We start from the raw sequence: 22128 nt of genomic DNA on the forward strand, positions 1-22128 counted from the left end.
CCAATGGGCGCGGGCCTGACTGCCGCTTCCTGCCCGCCCGCTCTCCCGGCAGCCGGGGGAGGGCCGGCCCGCTAGCCCGGCAGCGGAGGAGTGATCGCCGCCACCCCGCCCGCCGGGCGCCAGCCCAGGTGAGTGCGGCGGCGGGTCGGGCCGGTGGGATTGGCACCCCGGCCTCTCCGGACAGGTTGAGGTGGCGAAGGGCAGCGGCGCCTCCTCCCCCGCGGCTGCGTTTGCCCCTGACACCCGAAGGGTGGGAGAGGTTGTGCAGGTGCGCCTTCCTGCACACCGTGCCGGGCGCCGTCGCCGTCCCCCGGAACACCCGCTGACGCTTCCACCCCAGTCTCTGCGCTGGAGTGATTCCTGGAGCCTGCGGGTTGAGGGGGTCGAGCTGCAAAGAGACCGTCTGTCCCTCCTGTAGGCAGCGGTAGGAGCAAATCAGCTTGTCGTGGGATTAGCAAGGGCAGATGGTGAGGGCCGGGCGCTCCGACTGTGCTACTGGTGGCTGGACAGGGGGCCCACCTGTCGCCTAAGTGCATACAGCCGAATGAAACCAAGGCTGACCTGCCCGCGATCATCGCGGGGGGGGGGGGGCTGGTGGTGGTAGTGGAATGGGGTGGGGTTCATCCCGAAACTGCAGGCTCAGGGCATCTCCTGGCCAGTGCGACCGGTGGACCCTGCTTCAGGAAGGACTCAACTACCGTACATGTCCTGCTATTTTCTCCCGCGTCTTTGGACCCTGTTGTCGCTTTCCAACAGCCCCTGCAAGTGGCTGGCAGTAGGCAACCTCAGTAGCCAGACTCCCTGTGTTTGTACAGAGGGTGGGAGTGACAGGATGTAATACAATAACCAACAGGAAACCTTTCAGGAAGGAGTCCTAAGGCAGAGTCAGGGACATAGATGCTTCAAGAGCTCTCTTGGTCCCTTGTGTCCCTCCTTCTACCATACCCTCGCCCTACTCCCCCCACCCCCACCTTCCCTTGGGGACCTTTTGGCCTCCGAAGGGATCTACTAATAAACCTGTTCAGAAAGGCAGGTGGCTCTGAGGGTGGTGAGCAGGTCTTCTTAGTGGAATGACTGAAGGTCCAACTGGAATTCATTGTGCAAAAGTTCTTGGTGAATCTGAAGTTGCTTTCTTGGATAGTGTTCTCTCTACCCCTACAAAACAAAGCAGTCCCAGGATCCCAGAATCAAGAGACTTAATGCTCAAACCTGCTTTTCCTTTCAAGAGTCCTCTGACCCAGTGACCCAGTGTCCCTGGATTGGTTACATGGTTACCTCACAGCCAGGAAGTGGTATATGAGGAGTTGGGGTAGCATCCTGGCAAGAGCAGAAAGGGGGTGAGGCTGGCCAAGGATATTCACCGCTGTCATCTTTGGCTGGGAAATGATGGTGCCTGGGTGTCCACTCTGACGGGAGTCTACAAACATAACCCCCATTCCTGTCCTTTCTCTGCAGCAGAGTCTTTTGTTAGCTGCCCGGAAGGTTCAATTATGTCTGTGTGGAAATTACTGCTTAGTCATTTCTCTGAAGGGAAGTGTATCAAATACAAGTCAAAGTCACTATTCATTGAGCTCAACCCACAGGTAGCCTGACTTCACTGGTTTCTTATAATGTGGACCGTCAGCTGAGAGATAGCTTTGAAGAGTGGCTATATATTAAACTGACATCATAAGAACCAAATTCCCTTCACCTCCAAAATTCTTACTTTTCCCCCCAACAATTTATGATGAGGATATTCAGACACACAGCCAAGTTTAACGCGTTATACAGTAAGCACCCCTCCACCCACCATCTTTTCTACTCCTGGTCTTTAGTTTTATCACCAACCTTGCCACCTATTATGACCTTACTTTAAACCTTAAGTAATCGATGGCATTCGGCTTACCTGAAGCAGTATTTCCATCCTAGCCTAGGAAGATGGCAATCTAGCGGATGTAGGTGGCCGTGATAATCCGTAAACTTTGGTTGAACAGCCACTATGTGCAGATCGCTGTTAAGTGCTAAGGAAATGAAGAGACTAAAGGCTCAGTTTGAAGAGAAAGGGCTTTGATTTTGTCGGTTTTCTATGAGATAGGAGATAAGTCGGAGTTTGTGGTCACAAATGCCAAGTAGTAAAACAATGTCAATAATGCCCATTGAGTTCTGGCTGAGTACTGAGCATGATCTATCACAGGCTCTACACCTGTATGATTTCACGTAAATCTCACAACAACTTTGTAAGTAGGTCGGTGTTCCCTTCCGCCTTTTACAAGATTAAGAAACTGAGGCATGGAGAGGTTAGTCGACTCTGGGTGGTGCCAGAAAGTGATGGAGCCAGGACCCAGATTCCAGCAGTCGGGGTCCAGGGTGTGGCTCTGTGCACTTTTAGTCACAGCGTAGATGCCAGAGGCAGGTAGTGGACCCTCAGGCTGGGCCACGCAGGGGTCAAGAGGGGGTGCCTTGCAGCTCTTCCACCTGGACACAGATACCAGTTTTCAAATGGCTCCAGAAGGCTGGTGTCATGACTGCCCATACGTTTGGCTGAGCCTTGGTGCCAGGGCAGAAAGGTCGGGATTCTGGGATGTTTCATAAAGCTTGGCTCCTGTTCCCTCTTTTTTATTTTTTTTATTTTTTTAATATTTATTTATTTTTGAGAGAGAGCTGGGGAGGGGCAGAGAGAGAAAGAGGGAGACCCAGAGTCCGAAGCAGGCTCCAGGCTCCAAGCTGTCAGCACACAACCCGACGCGAGGCTTGAACTCTCAAACCACAGGATCAGGATCTGAGCCCAAGTAGGATGCTTAACCGACTGAGCCACCCGGGCGCCCCTCTTGTTCCTTCTGCTTCCCTTCTTCCTCATCCCTTGGCTTCTTCCTTCTCAGCCCGCACTTTCTTCTTGGTGTTCGTAAGACACGCTTTGTTCCAAAAGAGCCTATTTGCCTGTAGCAGATGCTCTTGTTCTCAGGCGCTTTGCATCTGTGTCATCGAGTTGTGCTGTCTGAAGCGCCCACAGCCTCTGGTGTGCTGGCAGGAGCGGAACAGCCTGGCCTAGCAGCCTCCCGTGAGGGTGGGATGCTGTCTCCTAGTAGCTCTTGCCTCCTTCCTGGCCTTGGGGTGGTGTCAGGCCGAGCTTCCCGCTGCCACTCCCCAGGCCTGCAGTCATCCCAGACCTTGTGGCCCTGCCCTGGTCGGAGGCTTTCCCTACCGGAAGCCAGGCTCCGGGAGTCAGGCCCCAGGAGCACCAGCACGGTCCGCCCTGGAGGCGTGGGGGTGGCCACAGAGCTTACCAGTCACCTTGCCCACCGCCTACGGAGCAGAAAGAGGACAGAAAAAGGCGGCAGGAGTGGAGGATGGCAGATGGAGAGGGCTCGGCCAGGAGAGAGTGGTCACACAGGGGGTCGTAGACAGGACCCTCACATCCCCATCACACAGCCGTAGGCCTCCCGCAGGACTGTGGCTGTGGGGATGCTTTCACCACCCCCACATAGGATTGTCACTGTGGGACCCACATAAACGAGGGGACCTGCCCACCGTGGGGCAGAGGCTTCCTGGGGAGGCAGCCATGGGCGTAAGACTGAACTAAATCTGTAACTTTTCACTTATTCTTTATTATTATTATTATTAAATGTTTATTTATTTTTGAGAGAAAGAGAGCACAAGCAGGGAGGGGCAGAGAGAGAGGGAGACACAGAATCTGAAGCAGGCTCCAGGCTCTGAGCTGTCAGCACAGAGCCCGATGCGGGGCTCGAACCCACAAGCCGTGAGATTATGACCTGAGCCGAAGTCTGACACTTAACCGACTGGGCAACCCAGGCGCCCCTTCACTTATTCTTTTAGAGACAAGAAAGGTGTGGAGGAAATATGATCAAATGATAATACTCGTTAAATTTGGGGAAATAGATAACTTGAATGTTACATTTTTTTTCCTCTGTATATTTTTTGTATGTTTGAAAATAATCCCCATAATTAGAGGGAAAGAAAGAACAAAGAACAAATACGGGTCCTGGGGGCACCTGGGTGGCTCAGTTGGTTAAAGCTTCAGGCTCTTGATTTCAGCTCAGGTCATGCTCTCACAGTTCGTGAGTTCGAGCCCTGTGTTGGGCTCTGTGCTGACAGCACGGAGCCTGCTCAAGATTCTCTCTCTCCCTCTTTCTCTCTCTAAATAAATAAACATTAAAAAAAAAAAAAAAGAAGAAGGGCCCTAGACTGGAAGCCAGGACTGGCTGCCCACACTGACCTTGGCCTCCTGCCACCAGTTCTCCCTCGGTTACCCGCTGCCATGCCCAACTCGGCGCTGTGGGCGGTGGATCTCTTCGGGAAGGTGCACACACTCTCCACGGCTGGGCAGTACTGGGAGCCCTGCAAGGACAGCCAGCTGGAGTTCAAGCGCGTCGGCGCGGCCACGCAGTGCTGCTGGGGCATCGCCTGTGACAACCAGGTCTACGTGTACGTGTGCGCCAGCGACGTCCCCATCCGCCGCCGGGAGGAGGCCTATGAGAACCAGGTGGAGTCGCGTGGGTTTGGGCGGCTCAGTTGGTTGGTCTGCCGGGAAGGAGATCGCCCTGCCCCACGCTCGTGGCCAAGCCCCACATTCGTTTCCTTCATTCTGCTTAACATCTGAGTTGTCCAGCATCCAGGGCCTTTGGGGCCAGACCCCCTGTTCTGTCCTTATCAAGGCAGGCTGGCCAGGTCTGCACAAGGTGGGCTCCGGGTAGTTTCCTGGAGCCTGGGACAGGGCCATGACCCCTACCGGCTGCCCCTCGGGGCCCTGTGTCCCACGGCAGGTTGTTTGCCCTTTGGGGAGCTGCTGACGTGCTGGCGCTTGGTGATGAGCCGTGGGAGGCTTTGATCCCTGAGCTCCAGGCAGACCCCCTGCTCACTTCCCATCCTGGAGATCTCTGCAGGGGGGCCCTACTGGCAGGGTCCTGCTCGTCACGGAGAGGTCCCCGCCACCCCAGGCCGGCAGCAGGCCTAAGGCCTTGTGTCTGCTTCCCGGCCCTCAGCGCTGGAACCCCGTGGGCGGCTTCTGTGAGAAGCTCCTGCCCAGCGACCGCTGGCAGTGGAGTGACGTGAGTGGGCTCCAGCACCGGCCGCTGGACGGGGTGGCGCTGCCCTCGCCGCACTGGGTGTGGGAGTCGGACTGGTATGTGGACGAGAATTTTGGAGGGGAACCCACCGAGAAAGGGGTAGGTGAATTCCATTCCTGCCGCGGCTCCCCTGTGGGGAAGGACCCCGTGCCCCCCGGTGCTGTCCCCGGTGCCCCAGCGTCCACCCTCAGCTGGTACCCTGCATGTTCCTGCTCGGGATACGAGGGGCTGGGCACTCAGGGCCCTACCACTGTCCCCCTCCCTCTCTTCTACCCCGCTCCCCCCAACCCCATCCCCAGCTGTTTCCTTCCTTCCCCAGGAGCCTGACAGAGCCACCCCCTGCTTGGTATTTCAGGGGTGGACGTACGCCATCGACTTCCCCGCCACCTACACGAGAGACAAGAAGTGGAATTCTTGTGTGCGGCGGCGCAGGTGGATCCGGTACAGGAGATACGAGTCCCGGGACGCCTGGGCCAAGGTCGATGCCTGAGTGTGGCCGGGGCGGGGGGCAGGGTTGGACAGCAGTCCCACGGTTGGAAGGGTCCCGTGGGACCCTCATCCCCCCCCACCCCTCCTCTGGGCAGGGCGTACCATGCCACCCTGGGACCTGGCCTTTGACTCACCTCCTGTCCCAAGAACACTGTGGTGCTGAGTGCGCTCTTGGCTGGGAGTTGGCCACAGAGGAAGCCGGACTAGACTGTGGCCTGGGACAGCACAGAACTTGACCTGACCCTGGTCCCCAGGCTCTCCTGCCCCAGACTGAGGCACAGTCTGTGCCCTTCTTCCTTCCCCAACCCCCACAGGAGCCACTCTGGCTCTTGGGTTGTTCCCGTGACCCCAGAAATCTCCCAGTTCAGGGATGTGAGGCCTGGATTGGGGTCCTATGTGGCCTTGAATGAGAGGAGGGCCTTGGGCCCTCGCCAGACCTTTCTGGAGGGATCCTGCTTTGAGGTGGGGCCGCTAGTCCAGCCTGCCATCCCCTTGCCTTGGGAGCAGCCGCCCAGAGAACAGGGTAACGGCTCACACCCAGGGCCAGGTTCTGCGATCGGCCCCCTTCTAGGTGGGGGTACAGGGTCACGGCAGTCAGGTCACTGCAAAGCACAGAGCCGAGACCTTGCCTGTACGTCTGCCTTCCACACTGGAGCAGCAGTGGGCCCTCGGGGGTAGCAGCCCCAGGCCTAGTGGCCGACAGAGGGAGGCCTGGGCAGAGGGGACCCAGGGCCGGGAGCTCGCTGTCCTGATGCTGGCTTGCTAGCTTCTCTGTGGAGTCAGGCAGTTGTGGGCAGGCTGAGCTGGAGAACAGAGGGCAGCGTGCTGGGGGAAGGTAGTGGGGAGTGTTGGAGGGGGGCCCAGCACTCGGGTGTCCACCAGAAGGGGAACACTGCCATCTCCTGGCCCGGGTGCCCACGGGTCGTGACCGCCTCTGCCACATGCCTGCTCGTTTCAGATCCCTTCGAAGGATGACCCCGAGCAACTGCCCGACCCCTTCAATGACCTCTCTGTGGGGGGGTGGGAAATCACAGACGAGCCTGTGGGCCGCCTGTCCGTATGGGCCGTGTCTCTGCAGGGAAAGGTAAGGCCCGTGTCCCCCTGTGTCCTAGAATGGGAGGTGGCTGGGGGAGGCCAGCCACCAGAAGGAGCAGGCAGGAGACAAACTGGCCTTCCAGGCCAAAGGTGGAAGCTAGGGGCGGGTGTTGCCCCTGAGCCCTTCTCCGCTCCTCGCCGCCTGTCCCTACAGCTGGGACCGCCCTGAGCAGGCGAGGAGCCATGTTAGTAGGGTCCCCACAGTAACCCCTCCTGTGAATCCTGCGGTTCTGTGGACCCACTTGGTCCTCCTCCTCCTCCTCAAAGCTTCTGACCTCCCACCCCGTGCCTGGCCCTGGCCTATCCCTTCTCTGTGCCCCCAGAGCATTGATCAGTGCCCACCCTGAGCTCAGATGTCCTCAATGTTGTCTCCTCAGATTCTGAGTTCCCTGCCAACTCCCTTCGGGTGCTTCCCGCACAGCAGTCTCCAATAGTATCGTGAATGGGGGTCAGGTGGTTATGTGGAGAGGTGAATGGACAGGTGGATAAATGGGTGTGTGGAGAGTAGATGGCTGTATGGATGGCTGAGTGGGTAGGTGGATGGATGATGGGTAGGTGGGTGCGTGGGTGGGTGGATAGATGGGTGAGTAGGTAGACGGGTATGTGGGGAGGTCAGAGGCTGGGTGGCTGGATATTTAGAGAGAAGAGGAGATTCTTCTCTCAGGAAGTTTATGAACCAAGGAGTAAGGCCAGCTCCCGCTGGCAGTAGTGACATAGGTGGTCCTTCATGCAGGTGACTCAGCACTTTAGTTGTGGTTTTAGAGCAGACTTTGTCCAGTCCGTACCCTTTACCACAAGTTCACCACGATTTTCTGGTTGGCCTTGGAATAATCACAGTAGGTTTTTATCAGGCTTACTTACCTCTGGACTCTTGTTTGGCCTGGGCATAGCTCAACCCACAGTTGTTTGTTTTCTGAGCCGTGCTGAAAGGTGGTAGGGAGCTGGCTGGGACAGAGCCCCCGTTGAGGGTCCATGAGCACCTGGATGCAGAGAGAGGGGAGAACAGGGGCGTGAGAGCAGCGCTTGTGGTCGCTCCGTGCTGGCTGTCAGCCACAGCCCTGCTGCACTCCTGAGGGCCATAAAGGTCTGACTAGGACCCTGGGCTCCAGGAGAAGCTAGAGAGACTGAGGGGCCCCCAAACCAGCAGGTAGCAGAATGGAGGCTGCCCAGGGGTGGGCTGTGAGGGAGAGGCATAAGGGTTGGGAGGCCGTGGTCCCCAGTGTGGAGACAGCCTGGGAGGGGTCCCCACCCTCCTGGACCACTTGGCAACGTGAAGCCCCATCCAGATGAGGTGAGCCAAACAGTTTGGACAATATGAACAGGTGGCTCAGTCTTAAATATTTTGTTACACTTGTTGTCTCCAGGTTAAAGGAAAAAAGAAGTGGATATTTTACACATTCCTATGAAAGGGATTTAGGGGTTTTCCCGGTTCACCACCAGGGACCCACCCCCCCTCCCCTAGATTCAGTGTACTGAGAGTGCATCGCCACTAGGGGGCACAAGACCCCTGGGTCTGGATGGGGCCAGAGGTCTCCCTGGGACCCTAGGTGAATGGGGAAGGGGTTCTTGAAAGCAGATGTTCCAAAGCCAGGATGGCCGAAACCCCGGGTGGCATTTTTTTTAGCAGTGGTTGGGGGCCATCTAATCTGGCATGAGGATTCCGATGGCAGTGGGGCCAGGGAGAGCGAGTCTGGACAGTCAGGGCCCCCTGGCTCCCAGAGACTCCACGCCTGGCCTGCGCACATACTCGTGCAAGCATAGTCAGGCTTGGGCTGTTAGCCTGACACGGAGCCCTGGAGGGGCCCCGCCTGACCCTGCCGTGGGTTTCTCCGCCACCCAGGTGTGGTACAGAGAGGATGTCAGCCACCCCAACCCTGAAGGCTCATCGTGGTCCCTCATGGACACCCCAGGGGAGGCGGTACAGATCAGCTGTGGGCCCCACGACCTCCTGTGGGTCACGCTCTGGGAGGGGCAGGCCTTGGTCCGGGAAGGAATCAACAGGAACAATCCCAAAGGTGGGCAGCCCTACGCCCATACAGGGAGAGGCAGGGGGATGCCCACTCTTCTCCCCAGCGCTCTTGCTGATGAGGGCCGCCTGCTCTTTCTTCTGGGGCCGGGTAGGAAGTTCCTGGTCCATAGTGGAGCCTCCCACATCTGAAAATGGGATCATGCACGTCTCCGTGGGAGTCAGCGTGGTCTGGGCCATCACCAAGGACCGGAAAGTAAGACAGGGTTGCTGGGGGCTGGGGCCGAGGGCTCTGTTTAATTTCTTTATTTTCTTTCTTCCTTTATTTTTAAAGGCATCACTGGCCCATATGGGAATCGAATCGAGGGCTCACCTAATGTTGAGGGCTGTGTGGTTACTCTTGCTAGTGTGGTCTAAACCCTTTAGAACAAATCCAGCCAAGCAGCGTGCGTTTTCTGGGGTTGAAGGCCGTGGTGAGCTCCACGATACACCCATGCCCCCGTACCGGCTGCAGAACAACTGTATTTATCATTCAGTACTCTGTAACGTTTCACATAGTCCAGTGCCAATTTTCTGGAACCCTCTGCCATTTGAATCCTTTTGATCCCATCCAGTGCTCGTTTTTATGTCATCAGAGACAAGTCCAGTGAAATGAGATTTCAGGTTGCTTCCGTGGTGTTTCCGACCCCACCTCCCAGGCATCGGTAGCATTGTCCAAGGGGGCAGAACCCCCACATGTCTGAGTCTGTGTCCATGCAGAAGGTCCCTGAGCCTCAGGCCATCCCCCAGCCTGAGAAAGTACAGATCACCCAAAGCATCCACTTCCCAGAGACCGCAACTTACTAAGCCACTCTGAGAACGATGAATTCAATGAGCAGGAAATTTTATTTATATCCGCAATTTGCTCAGTCTTCAGACAAATATTTGTGCACTTTCTTTGGGTCAAGGAGACGTTTTAGACATCCTAGAATTTTTTATAAAAGCGATTTTAGGGTTTCTCATTTAACCGGTCACCTCCCCCCATCCCACCTCAGGAATTGTGTGGTTCATTACATAGGGGCAAACTTGACCAGACAAAATGGTATTTTCCAAGGGTTGGGCATGAGGATTACACCGCGGTCCATGGGGGTGAGATGTCTCTAGTCAGGCTCACGGGTCAGTGTCTGCATTCGAGATGTGGTGTGTGCCACCCCCCACCAGACGCCGCCCAGGAGAAGTCCCACCCCCCAGCTCTGTGCACAGTGAAACAGCGGGCACCTGCTGCTTCTGCCTGGTGCCAAGAGGTGCTGAGCTGGTAGAGAGAAGGTTCTTGAAAGATTCAGGCAGCCTTGTCTCCCGGAGGGGCAATGCCCTCTGCCAGAGAATAGACAGGAAGCCGCTAGGACAGGTGTGGCTGGGGGCAGGTGGCCCTCAGCCCTGTGGGACAGTGCCACGCTCAGAAGGAGGTGCAGCGGGAGGTATGGGGAAGAGGGACACAGATGACATCTCTCTCAGTGATGTGCTGTGCTCATTTGTGGCCATGAGCCAGAGACCAGAGGACCAAATTACTCATTGGTCCTTACAGAACCTTTAAAAATTAATCTCGTTTAGCGGCCCTCCAAGGGGGTGTGTTTGGTTCTGACCTTCCCAGGTGTGGTTCCGAAGAGGCATCAACTCGCACAACCCCTGTGGCACCAGCTGGATCGAGATGGTCGGAGAAATGACGATGGTGAACGTGGGGCTGAATGACCAGGTGTGCGTGTGACGCTGAGCTGTGGGTCCCAACGGCCAGGGTCAGCAGTTCGTACACAGCAGGGGTCTGTCTCAGAGCAGGGGCTCCTGATGCTTCCTGCCGCCCCTTCCAGCCAGGCCTGCTCGTGATGCCTGCACGGGTGGGGGGAGGGGTGCCAGCACCTCCTGAGGCTTCCCGCCTGCAGGGGCACCCGGGGGGGCTAGCTCTGCCCAGGGTCCCAGAGCCCCTGCTCATCCCAGGTCCCTCCGCAGAGCAGTCGTGGGGAGCACATCCTGGAGACTTGAGGGGTTTTGCCGAGAAGTATTTGGGCAAAATCCACTCAGTAAGTGAAGAGTGAAAGTGATCTTCCTAAGTTGATGGGTGCGGCATCTCCTAAACGTCCCTGCAGAGTGTGTTTCCTGGTAGAGAAGGAGGCTTGGCTGCTTTTCAGACTCCCTGTGTCCCAACGCACCGCCCTAGAAGCTCTTCCCAGGGCAGGGGTGCTGGCCTCCCCTGGGCCCCCTCACTGTCCTCCCCCCCACCCCAGTCAGCTGGGCACACAGCGGCCAGGGGCCAGACGGGCTCCAGCTAGTGCACGTGGGGGCTGAGGACGGAGGCCAGCCTGGAGACACCGCAGCCCTCCCAGCAAGGCCACTGGGACCACCCTGGACGGATGCAGCCCCGTAGACACTCCCGTAGGCACCCCTGCAGGCCAGGGCCCAAAACGGGCTGCTCCCCGGGCCCCCCAGCCGCTCGGCACGCCCTCCTTCGTGCCTGCCGGTGGAGAGCAGGAGGATGCCTGCCCAGCTTCCTTTCTCATTGAAAAGGAGGTCAGAGTCAAGGAGGTTGTTTTGCATCTTTAATTTTTTTTCAGTTTATTTATTTTGTGAGAGACAGCCCGAGCGGGGGAAGGGCAGAGAGAGAGAATTCCAAGCAGGTTCCACACTGTCCACACGGAGCCTGAGGCAGGGCTCGAATTCACGAAACCATGAGATCGTGACGTGAGCGGAAGTCAGGAGTCAGACACTTGACCCACTGAGTCACCCGGGCGCTCCTATTTTGCATCTTTAAAAAGACCCAGACCCTTCTCTGGCGCACTTGGGGAACAGCTGTCCTCCCACCAGGGGCTACTCAGAAGCCGGGGGCCTGGGTGGACGCTGTGTGCCGGCACAGCACCCAGTGGCATCAGCACCTCACCTAGACTCTGTTGCCCGAAAGCCCAGGGTCTGCCTGAGGTTGAGGAGCCAGGACAGGGTCCCTGCTTCTCCTGAGCTTGGTGCCGTGCCCTCCCCGGTCCTCTCTGGCCTCTGCTCCCTGTGTCTGACTTGTGCACACACCCCACATCCACTCCATCGTCCTCCGGGCCCTAACACTCATGTGCACATGCGCACCCGACCGCGCATAAGGCCGGGGGCTCCTGCCTGCATTTGCAGACATGTCCTCCAGCCTTAGGGTGCTGTCCCCTACTCCTTGCCCTCCCCTCACACCCCAGAAAGGGTCTGTGCTGGCCTCCCACCCAGCAGTCCCTCTCTCTGCCAGGTGTGGGGCATTGGCTGTGAGGACCGGGCCATATACTTCCGTCAGGGTGTCACCCAGAGCGAGCTCAGTGGGAAAACATGGAAGGCCATCGTCGCCAGCCGAGAGTGTGACCGGTCACACTCTGGTAGCTCATCAAGTCTCCTCAGGTGATCCCAAGGGCAGCAGGGCATGGAGAGGTTGGGTCGGGAAGGGCCGTCGGTGGCCTCTCAGTGGGGTGCTGGGCCTTGTCCCAGGCAGGGAAGAACCAGGTTCGACCCACAAGAGCCATGGCCTGTGAGGTCTCTCCCTTCCTGCTCCCAGTGCCCCTGCTCAGCCCGAGGGAGGCGCATGGGAGCAGGCTTGCGGGAGGTGGCAGGTGGGTGAGGTTGTCCATGTTGGAGCCAGGGGTCGGCCCTGAACAGGGCTGATCCACTGGTTCCAAAGTCTCAAGGTCTCGGACAGAAACGACTTCTTCGTGGGGTGCAGGCAAAGACCCCTCCGTCAGAGGACCACAGGGAAGAAGACTGGGGCTCTCTCCAGTCTACAGCAGGGCTCTCAAACTTGGGCGGGCACCAGAAATGCCTGGAGGCCTTGTTCCCACCCAGATGGCCAGGCCCCAGCCCCCAGGCTTCTGTTTCAGTAGATTTTGCGTTAGACACAAGGTCCCAGGCTTGCCGCTGCTACAGTTTTGAGGGCCACGGGGGTAGAGAGGGGATGAGTCCCAGCTCTGGCCTCTGGCGTTCAGTGCCGGCAGATGACTTAGCAGCTCAGCTGGGGACGCCTTGGCTCCGTAACACGATTGCCCGCAGTGCTTACCTGCCTGGTCCTATGGCACGGGAACCCTTGGTACAGTGCTCCACAGCTGGCCACATTCCTGTCTGCACCGTGGGCCCTGCCCAGACCCTGGTCCACACCCCTTTGCTCCCCCAGCATGGCCGTCCTCACTCTGCTGAGAGGGCCGGGAGACCGGCCGGGCTGCGCCTTCCTCATTTACCTGAGGGTTTAGGCTCTCAGCTGGTAGCTCTTAAATATTGGAATCAGCTGAGAAGCTTTCAAAACTACAGGCGCCCAACCTAGGGTCTGGCAATGGCTTCTTTAACGTGACCAGAAACCACAGAACCCAAAGGAAAAAAAAAAAATAGATCAACAAGAATTTCATCAAAATGAAAACCCTTTCTGCATCAAAGGATACTACCAGGAAAGGGAAGAGACCATCCACAGAGTGGGAGGAAATATTTGCAAATCATACATTTGACAAGAACCTAGCATCTAGAATATATAAAGAACTCTTAGAACTAACAACAAGACAACTCAGTTTAAAAAGGGCAAGGGACTCGAATAGGTGTTTCTCCAAAGCACACAGAAAAAGATGCCCGGCGTCATTTGTCACCAGGGAAATGCAAATCAGAACCCAAAGTGAGATGCCCCTTCCCACCCACCAGGAGGGCTACAGTCAAAAAAGAAAGGGGTAACAGGTGTTGACAAGATGTGGCGAGAATGGTGTGGCTGCTTTGGAAAATAGTCTGGCAGTTGCTCAAGAAGTTAAAGCTAGAATTCCCGTGTGGCCCAGCACTCGCCCTCCTCGACATACACCCAGAAGAACTGGAAACGGTTCAAACAAAAATTTGGATGTGAATGTTTATAGAAGCGTTATTCGCGACAGCAGAAAGGTGAAAACAACTCCAAAGTCCATCCACGAATAAAGGAATAAGATGTGGCCTATCCCTACAGCAGGATATTTTTCAGCAGTAAAAGGGATGTGGTACTGATTTGTGCCGCGACACGGGTGAGCGGTGACATCATCGTGCTAAGCAAGAGAGGCCAGTCACAAAAGATCGCGTGTTGTATGATACCGCTTCTACCTAAACCTGGAGGTTTGGGCAGGGAAAGAGGAGTATGGAGTGTGGCTCCTTAATGGGTACGGGCCTTCCGTGTGGGGGTGACGACAGAGTTCTGGCACTAGGTAGTCGTGGTCGCATGACATTGCACATGGATTGCATGCCGCATCATTTGAGACGGTCAGTATTCCGTCACAGGTGCTTTGCCACAGTGAGAAAATAATAGGACTGCCAATGATTTGATCGACCTGGGATGTGACCTGGCTGCTCCAGTTCCGTGGGAGGTAGCTGTTCGTGTGTGGCGTGTGGCGGCGTGGCTGTGGCTCGCCCGGGGTCACGGCGAACGAGCCAGGCCTGCCCACGGCAGCGCGTGTTCCTCCCTCGAAGGGGTCACGGGTCTGCCCTTTTTGTTCCCAGTGCCGGCTGCTTCTTCGGCGACGAGGTGAGGGGCAGTGGTGAGTCCTGTGCACCGAGCGACACGGACGCCTCCTCAGAAGCCGAGAGACCAGGTCCAGACCAGCCTGGCCCTGCAGAGTCTGGAGACAGTCCCGGGAAGCCCAGGGACAGCTTGGCCCCAGGCTCAGGCACCGGCAGGACCACAGAGCCCAGCGAGGAGGAGGTCACTGGCCCTGCCATTCAGACCCCGGGGCTTGAGCCTTGCCCTGGCCCGGCCTCCACCCTGGCCGAACTGCCCTGGACCAATATTGACCTGAAGGAGCCCAGGAGAGCACCCAGCCGCTCGGCTGCTGGCTTTCCAGAGACCACTGGCCTCTCCTCGCTGGGGCTCCTCCCGCTGGCCTTGGAGGAGCCCTACGGGGCTGATGACCACCCCCTCTGGGCCTGGGTGTCAGGAGGAGACTGCGCCGTGGAGGCCCACACCGTGCTCAAGTGGTTCACCGTCCAGTCGGGTGAGCACAGGTGTCCGGGGGCCGAGCACCCCAGAGGGTGCTCCGTGCTGGGGGAGCCGACCCGATGTCCTGCCTGGACGTCCCCTCTGGTCCAGCCAGCCTATCAGCAGCTTTCGGAGACCAGCAGGGCAGGGCGCCCCTTCCCCTCTCCCTGCCCTGGCAGTGGTGGCCTTTTACAGGCGGGGCTCGGTCCCACAACCCTGGGATCATGACCTGAGCCGAAATCAAGGGTGGGACGCCCAAGCGACCGAGCCCCCCCCCCACGCCCTTGTGGGGCATTTTACAGAGCTCATAGCTCTCCAGCCAGAAAAGGCTGGTTAAAAACAAAAACAGAAGCCCTGGCTCTGAGGCTCCGCTGGCCTGCAGGCCTGTCCCCCTCGATGCAGACGCTGTCCCTGTCCATCACGCCGGCCCAGACCGCCGCCTGGCGGAAGCAGATCTTCCAGCAGCTCACGGAAAGGACCAAGCGGGAGCTGGAGAACTTCCGGCACTACGAGCAGGCGGTGGAGCAGGTGAGCAGGTGGGCAGTCGACAAGCTTTGTGACACTGGGTCAGGCACAGCACCTTCCCGAGCCTCAGCTTCCCCGTCTAGAGCGTGGGGTAACAGTGCTGCTGCCACTGCCCGCCCCCCCCCGCCACAGGCTGTTTGAGAACGAGGAGGTTGTGCATAGACGACCCTGGCTTGTGGGCTCGGCACCTGTCGGGTGTACGAGAGCACCATCTCTGTCACTGCGGGAGGTCGGAGAGCTGGGTGCACGCGGGGCCCGCTTGTGACTCTGTCCCGTGCGCTGGGGGCCCGTGCCGCAGTCGGTGTGGGTGAAGACGGGGGCCCTGCAGTGGTGGTGTGACTGGAAGCCTCACAAGTGGGTGGACGTCCGCGTGGCCCTGGAGCAGTTCACGGGGCTCGACGGGGCTCGGGACAGCATCCTTTTCATCTACTATGTGGTCCACGAGGAGAAGAAGGTGCGTGGGGGGTCCCGTGAGAAGGGCACACCGGGGACCGGGACCCAGGCCCCCCAGGTGCTCGGCGGGGGGGGGGGGAGGGCGTGTCCAGCCCGTGGTGACAGCAGCCCCGGCAGTGGGGGGCAGGCGTGGAGGCCCCCCCTGCTGCAGCCTCACTGAGCCGCCAGCAGCCCCTGGCATTTCAGAGGAGAAATCAGCCTCAGAGGTGGAGCCGCTCAGCCCTCCGAGGACTGGGGTTTGAACCCAGTCAGCCAGGGCCGAGGGTGGTCCTGTGGACACGGAGAATGTAACTAATGTGGTTGCTCGTGAACTAGGCCTCCGTGCAGAACTTGCTTGGTCCCAGAGCCCACCGCTAAAACCCCACAGGCCCCGGGGGCCTCTGGGACCGGCTCTGTGGAATCAGGGGTGACCTGTGACCCAGACCACCCCGGTCCGTCCGCCGCGGCAGGGGCTCTGCCCGAAGGTCCGCTGTGCCCCCAGCCCCACGGGGTCACCGTGCCCTGGTGACAGCCCCGCCCTCCACCCTCTGTGAACAGTACATCCATGTGTTCCTCAATGAGGTGACCGTGCTGGTCCCCGTGCTCAATGAGACCAAGCACTCCTTCGCCCTTTACACCCCCGAGAGGACCCGGCAGAGGTGGCCTGTGCGTCTGGCCGCCGCCACCGAGCAGGACATGAACGACTGGGTGAGTGGTTACACAGACGATGGTCCGGGCTCAGCGGGCAGCGGTCTCGGGGAAGCCTGGCCTCGGCCTGCCGGCCGCCCCCCTGCCGACAGTGACCCACCGTCTCCCCACACCAGCTTGCCCTGCTTAACCTGTCCTGCTGTGAGAGCCGGAGGGTCCACGGCCGCCCCTCCCCACAGGCCATCTGGTCCATCACCTGCAAGGGGGACATCTTCGTGAGCGAGCCCAGCCCGAACCTGGAGGCCCCCGAGCACGTGCTGCCCTGCGACCAGATGTGAGTCAGTCAGCCGCGCCCTGGCCTCGCCTCCCACCGCCCACCGGGGCGGGAACCGCAGTCTGGCTCCCAGGTCTCGAGTCTTCCTGGGCCTGTTCGAGGACCCTGAGGGGGACTGGAAACTTGGCAGGGCTCAGGCAGGTGTTGGGGGCCGGGAGCGAGGTGGCTCTGTAGGTGGCATTCAAAACCAGGAGACGGAACCAGGTCGTCCACGGGGGGGGCGGTGGTGGCACCGTTCTGGGGCACCCGGAATTTGAGGTGGGGAAGCAGGGGGTACCTAGCTCCCCGCACTGACCTAGGGCCCCCTCTAGGTGGCCCCGAGCCCAATGTAGTTGAGGCCAGGAGGCCCTGCTCGAGAGGGGAGAGTGGACGAGTCTGTCCACCTTTGGTCCTCCGTTCTTGGAGGCCTGTGTGTTGCACCCGGAGGAACAAGTCACACTGCCTCCAGTGACAGTAGCAGGACATGGACCCACAGGAGGGTGACCCAGGTAGCAGCCTGTACTTTGCCCACCCGGGAGGCTGCACTGTCACTTCAGTGTGCTGGCCCGTGTCGTGGCTCATCCTGATGAGATGACCCTGCTTTCTGCCATGAGATGTCCGTCCCAGGCCCCCAGGGGGCATGTCACGTGAGGGCTGCTGGCTTGGTCCCCGCCCTGCTGACTCTGGGGCTGAGTTACCTCTGATCACTACCGAATGGAAACCAGGCAGGTGCCATCATCCCTCAGGAAGTCCACCACTTGGGGATTGAAGATGAATAAAAACGGGATATTCGAGGCAGGCGACCGAGCAAACGGCTGCAGGGGGAGGAGGCTGCCAAGGCCACCGGGACACGCTTCTCCCTGCCCTCTCCCCTCGCTCCCAGGTTCTGGCGTCAGATGGGAGGTCACCTACGGGTGGTGGAAGCCAACGGCCAGGGTGTGGTGTGGGGCATCGGCTACGACCACACGGCCTGGGTCTACACGGGCGGCGGCAGCTGCTTCCAAGGTGAGGGTGGCCAGCTCCCCGGGCCTTCCCGGCCCGTCCCCTCCCCGCCCATCTGGTTTCCCCACCCCACACCGGAGCCACGGTCCTGGTGTTGACTCTCCGCTGGCAGCTGGCTGACGGCTGACGGGTGACCTTCACCACGGCCACCAGCTTCCACAAAGGGTGGTCCCGTGGCCAACCCATGAGGTGTGAGAGCTGAAGACCAGACCTTGCCTCGGTCCTGCACCCACAGTTGAGCCGGGGTCCTTGAAGGTTCTAGAAAGGCAGCTACCTTCACCCCTCATTTCACAGACGAGGCCTCAGGGTACACTGGGGGCAGCCCTGGGGCCTGGGTCTCAGAATTCTAGCCCCTGAATGGGTGGGTCGTGCCTTAGGGCATGAGAGCTTGCTGAACTCCTGTTGCCCGCCCCCACCCCAGTTCTGGGAAGCAAGGGCCTTGTGTCTGGTTCTGGGAGATGAGGCGGGAAGCAAACCCTCAGGTGGAAAATTCCATGCCACAGCCCGCATGCCCTGCAGTGAGGGGTGGCCAGTCCCGTAGAAGCAGCTGTGGTCCACTGAGACCACAGGAGTTTCACATTCCCAGGCTTAACAGCACCCTGATTTGTGAGGCAGAAATTAACGTTTGTCCCCATTTTTACAAATGAGGAAATTGGGGTTCACAGACATTATGTGAGTCTTAGTAAAGAAGGAGCTGGTGGGGCCCCCCACCTGCCTGGTGCCTGGTTAAGTGGGAAGACAGGGAGAGAAGGGGGGGACCAAGACCAGAGCTAGAAGGTGGCATGGGCGGGAGGTTGAGTGCGCCTCACGTTGTTCTCCTGGAGGGTGTACAGCCCAGAATAATCATGGGGAGAGAAACCCAGGCCAGCCCCTGGGACATCCGCTCCGCAGCCCGGTGAGCCCCTCTCTGCTGGCCCTCCCCGTCCTTCCTCTGCCCCTTTCAGTGCTTCTGACGGAAGCCTGAGTCCCCATCCGTCAGCCTCCTCTCCCCCCAGGCCTGGCCAGCAGCACCAGCAACATCTACACACAGTCAGACGTGAAATGCGTCTACATCTACGAGAACCAGCGCTGGAACCCCGTCACCGGCTACTCCAGCAGGTAAGCCTCAGCCACAGTCTCGGCAGGAACGTAAAGACGGTGATGGCCCCACCATCAATACCCAAGGGCGACCCAGCTCATCTACCCTCTGCTCAGCCTCGGACAGGTAGATCATGCGTGACCTCACGGTGTTGTACAAGCGGCTCGAGGGATTTCCTTGTGTGTAAATACTTGGGAGTTTCTCTGTCCACCCCAGCAAACCGGGGCGTGAGCTTTTTCTAAGGCAGTTGATACCCGTGGCCCAAATACGTCCTGGAAACCTCCGCATGGGCTGTGGGTAGCGTCCCCCCTTCCTCCTCGGTCCTTAGGAAGCGGGACGGGGCGGCACCATGCGCACTGAGGGCCATGGCTCCCGCCCCCTGAGCCTCACGGCCAGCTGCCTGACACCACCGTGTGCCCTTGTCACTCTGTCTGGGTCGGCTCAGCTGCCGTCACCAAGCACGACACGCTGGGCAGTTTAAACAGTGGACGTTGACTCTCCCCCAGTTCTGGAGGCTGGCGGGGGCGGTCTGGAATCAAGGTGCGGGCAGGGCCACTTAATCCCGGGGGCCTCAAGGGAAGATCTGCTCCCAGCCTCCCAGCCTGGAGCCATGGGCATCCCTTGGTTTGTGGTAATGTCCCTGCTGTGTTCACATCGCCTTCCCAATTCGGGAAGTTTGAACTCAGTAAGGACACTGTCATATTGGTTTAGGGCCCACCCTAGTGACCTCATGCCAACTTGATCACCTCTCGCTCACAGGTACTGGGGCTGTGACATCTCTTGGGGGAAGACGTGGGCTCCCAGACCACAGTGCACCGCAGCCCTCGGGCAGATCCTGCCCTGGGGCAGCCCTGTTTTTGCCCCTCACCCCTTCCGACGCAGATGTCCCAGGAGCTCCCATCTTGTCTGCCACCAGCTGGTGCTGGCCGTTCTCTCCTCTTCATGTGACCCCACCACGCCTGTTGTCCACACAGGGGTCTGCCCACTGACCGGTACATGTGGAGCGACGCCTCGGGGCTGCAGGAACGCACCAAGGCCAGCACGAAGCCCCCGTCCCTGCAGTGGAGCTGGGTGAGCTCCGGGCCGGGGCCGGGGCCGGGGCCAGGGCCAGGGGCCGCCTGTGCTGACCCGCCTCTCCCCTCAGGTTTCTGACTGGGCTGTGGACTTCAGCGTTCCTGGGGGCACCGACCAGGAGGGCTGGCAGTATGCCAGTGACTTCCCTGCGTAAGCGTCTCTCTGCCACGCAGCATCCCTGCCCTGCTGTCCTGGGTCACTCCGGCCCCCCACAAGCCCCAGGGCGTGGCCGAGGAGCAGACCCCTGGATGCCCCCCTCAGCTGCCAGCAGGGTTTGGGGCCGGTCACTTGGTTCTGCAGATAGACTCAGAGAGGGCCGTCCTGGCTCCCTAAGCCCCCAGCTCGTCCGTTCCGGGAGGGCCAGCCAGGGACCCGGTGATGGGTGGGGGTAGCAGGAGGAAGGTATCGGGTGAAGGGGCAGCTTGAACAAAGGGTGGAGTGAGGCCAGTGCGGTCCTGAGAGGCAAAGGGAGATGTGGATGACAAGTCTGCAAAGCGGGGGCGTGGGGGGGGGGGTGCCTGGTGGCCGGTGGGTACATGGCACTGGTGGGCGGCAGGCCCTTTGCGGTGCACAAGTCACATCCAAGTGGAAGGTGGAGCAGTGGGAGCCCAAGCCTGGGCTTCTGAGCGGGACCAGGCTCGGGGCCGACCAGGCAGGCATCAGGGGCAGGCGAACCCGCAGGCATCCCCTCCAGCCACATCTGAGCCTCCTGGACTGACCCTCCTCTTGGCCTCAGCTCATCTGTTCCCCAGAAGGGCTCTGGTGGGCCCAGTGGTGAGGAGGACTCAGAGCCCCCTGGTCCGGCAGCTGCCACATCCTGGCCCGTGGACCTTGACCCCAGGGAGACCTGAACCCCAGAGACCCCAGCCGAGCTGGAGGCGTCTGACGGATCAGCCTCGTGTCCTGTGATACCTGCTGCCTGTTGAGCTCACGCCGTGGCTCACAGGCTCCGCCCTTTAACGGGCGGAAAAAGAACGTGTGTGTGTGTGTGTGCGGTATTGTCACTTTCTGGAAACTTGCACAACGTGGTCTTGATTTGGGCTTCTTCCTCTTGCAGCTCGTACCACGGGTACAAAACCATGAAGGATTTTGTGAGGAGAAGGTGCTGGGCTAGGTAAAGTGGTAACTGGGAGGCGTGGCCTCGTCCCCGCCTACAGGTCCCCCCCTCAGTAGTCCCCTTGGAAGAAAAGCCGCCGCCAGGGAAAGAGAGGGTGGGAGGGAAACAGAATCAAAGTAAATGTCAGCCCAGGAAATGCCCTTGGGCTCCCAACTGCTCTCTGGTTTCTGAAGAGTTTGTTTTCAAGAACAAACAAGAGAAATGTCACTGGCAGATTCTGCTCCCAGCAGGACAGGCAGGTCGGGGATGGGAGGCCTGGCTGGGGGCAGGGCAGGGTGGGGTGGGGCCTCTCCAGGCCCCTCATTCCTGCCCGGCGGAAAGGGGTGCCCATGTGGGCCCTGGGGGTGGTCGCGGCCCTCCCCTCAGGGGCCCCAGAGGCCGGGTGGGCAGAAGGGGAGCTTCCTGCAGCATCAGACCCGGGGCTCTGACGTCTCCCACTGCAGAAAGTGCAAGCTGGTGACCAGTGGGCCTTGGCTGGAGGTGGGCCCTCTTGCCCTTGCGGATGTGTCCATCATCCCGGAGAGCCCAGGCACCAACAGAAGTGGGCACAGCATCGCCCTCTGGGCCATCAGTGACAAGGGGGATGTGCTGTGTCGTCTGGGTGTGTCTGAGCTCAACCCCGCGGTGAGCACCCTGCCTCACCTGCCAGCCCTTGGGCCCTTCTGGGGGTTCTGGCGGATTCTTCGCAAAATAGAACTCTGGACCAGAGTCCGGCTGGGCTCAGGCCTCCAGGGGCCTGCCCAGGACAGTCCCGGGGACCAGCGGCCCCAGGATGTGGCCCTAGGGGTCACTAGGTTCCCTGGGCAGTGGGAGCTGAGGCTGAGGTTGGCCTGAGGAGCTGCCAGTTCACCTGGGACCTTGGGCAGGGGGAGGGGCAGAGGTTAGGCCCGGGCAGCCCTCAGTGTCCCCTCTGGCTCCCATCTCCAGGGCTCCTCCTGGCTGCACGTGGGCACTGACCAGCCTTTCACTTCTGTCTCCATCGGGGCCTGCCACCAGGTGTGGGCCGTGGCCAGGGATGGCTCCGCCTTCTACCGGGGCTCCGTGTCCCCTGCCCAGCCGGCCGGTGAGTGCTGTCCCCCTAGAATGATCCCCACCGGTTGTGCGTGGGGACGAGAGGCGGCCAGGGTTTGGTCGGGGTGAGGCCGCATGTGCTTGCGATTCTGGGGGAAGAAAGATGGGTCCCCTAACGTTCAGTTCAACTGAGTGCTGCCTGGGGACCAGGTGCGGGGGCCAAGCCAGGACTGTCACCAGAGGCCATGCCCCCTCCTCCCAGGACAGATGGGGACTCTCGCCCAGGGGGTGGGACAGTCCCTCACAGCTGCCCTTCACCAGCCTCAGCCCCCTTCCCCAGCCATTGCTGGTTGTGG

At 59.6% G+C, this 22128-nt stretch overlaps 1 protein-coding gene and 1 long non-coding RNA gene across 2 annotated transcripts in view; one reads left to right on the plus strand and one right to left on the minus strand.

The window, feature by feature from the left end:
• Positions 1-22128, plus strand: part of TECPR1 (tectonin beta-propeller repeat containing 1) — a 25504-nt gene continuing 3376 nt past the window's right edge. The window contains exons 1-21 of the mRNA XM_053213317.1: positions 1-128; positions 4233-4480; positions 4980-5162; positions 5419-5541; positions 6511-6636; positions 8488-8662; positions 8769-8869; positions 10244-10345; positions 11864-12009; positions 14098-14588; positions 14955-15100; positions 15396-15551; positions 16088-16237; positions 16354-16511; positions 17374-17495; positions 18488-18590; positions 19545-19641; positions 19715-19794; positions 20702-20758; positions 21205-21385; positions 21689-21824. Coding sequence (XP_053069292.1) covers positions 4256-4480; positions 4980-5162; positions 5419-5541; positions 6511-6636; positions 8488-8662; positions 8769-8869; positions 10244-10345; positions 11864-12009; positions 14098-14588; positions 14955-15100; positions 15396-15551; positions 16088-16237; positions 16354-16511; positions 17374-17495; positions 18488-18590; positions 19545-19641; positions 19715-19794; positions 20702-20758; positions 21205-21385; positions 21689-21824 — 3058 coding nt within the window. The 5' untranslated portion in view covers positions 1-128; positions 4233-4255. The remainder of the gene's footprint in view (positions 129-4232; positions 4481-4979; positions 5163-5418; positions 5542-6510; positions 6637-8487; positions 8663-8768; positions 8870-10243; positions 10346-11863; positions 12010-14097; positions 14589-14954; positions 15101-15395; positions 15552-16087; positions 16238-16353; positions 16512-17373; positions 17496-18487; positions 18591-19544; positions 19642-19714; positions 19795-20701; positions 20759-21204; positions 21386-21688; positions 21825-22128) is intronic.
• Positions 13467-22128, minus strand: part of LOC128313642 (uncharacterized) — a 10537-nt gene continuing 1875 nt past the window's right edge. The window contains exon 2 of the long non-coding RNA XR_008294613.1: positions 13467-15820. This is a non-coding gene — a long non-coding RNA (uncharacterized LOC128313642). The remainder of the gene's footprint in view (positions 15821-22128) is intronic.

This window comes from Acinonyx jubatus, chromosome E3 (assembly GCF_027475565.1).
Source record: "Acinonyx jubatus isolate Ajub_Pintada_27869175 chromosome E3, VMU_Ajub_asm_v1.0, whole genome shotgun sequence".
Lineage (NCBI taxonomy): Eukaryota > Metazoa > Chordata > Mammalia > Carnivora > Felidae > Acinonyx > Acinonyx jubatus.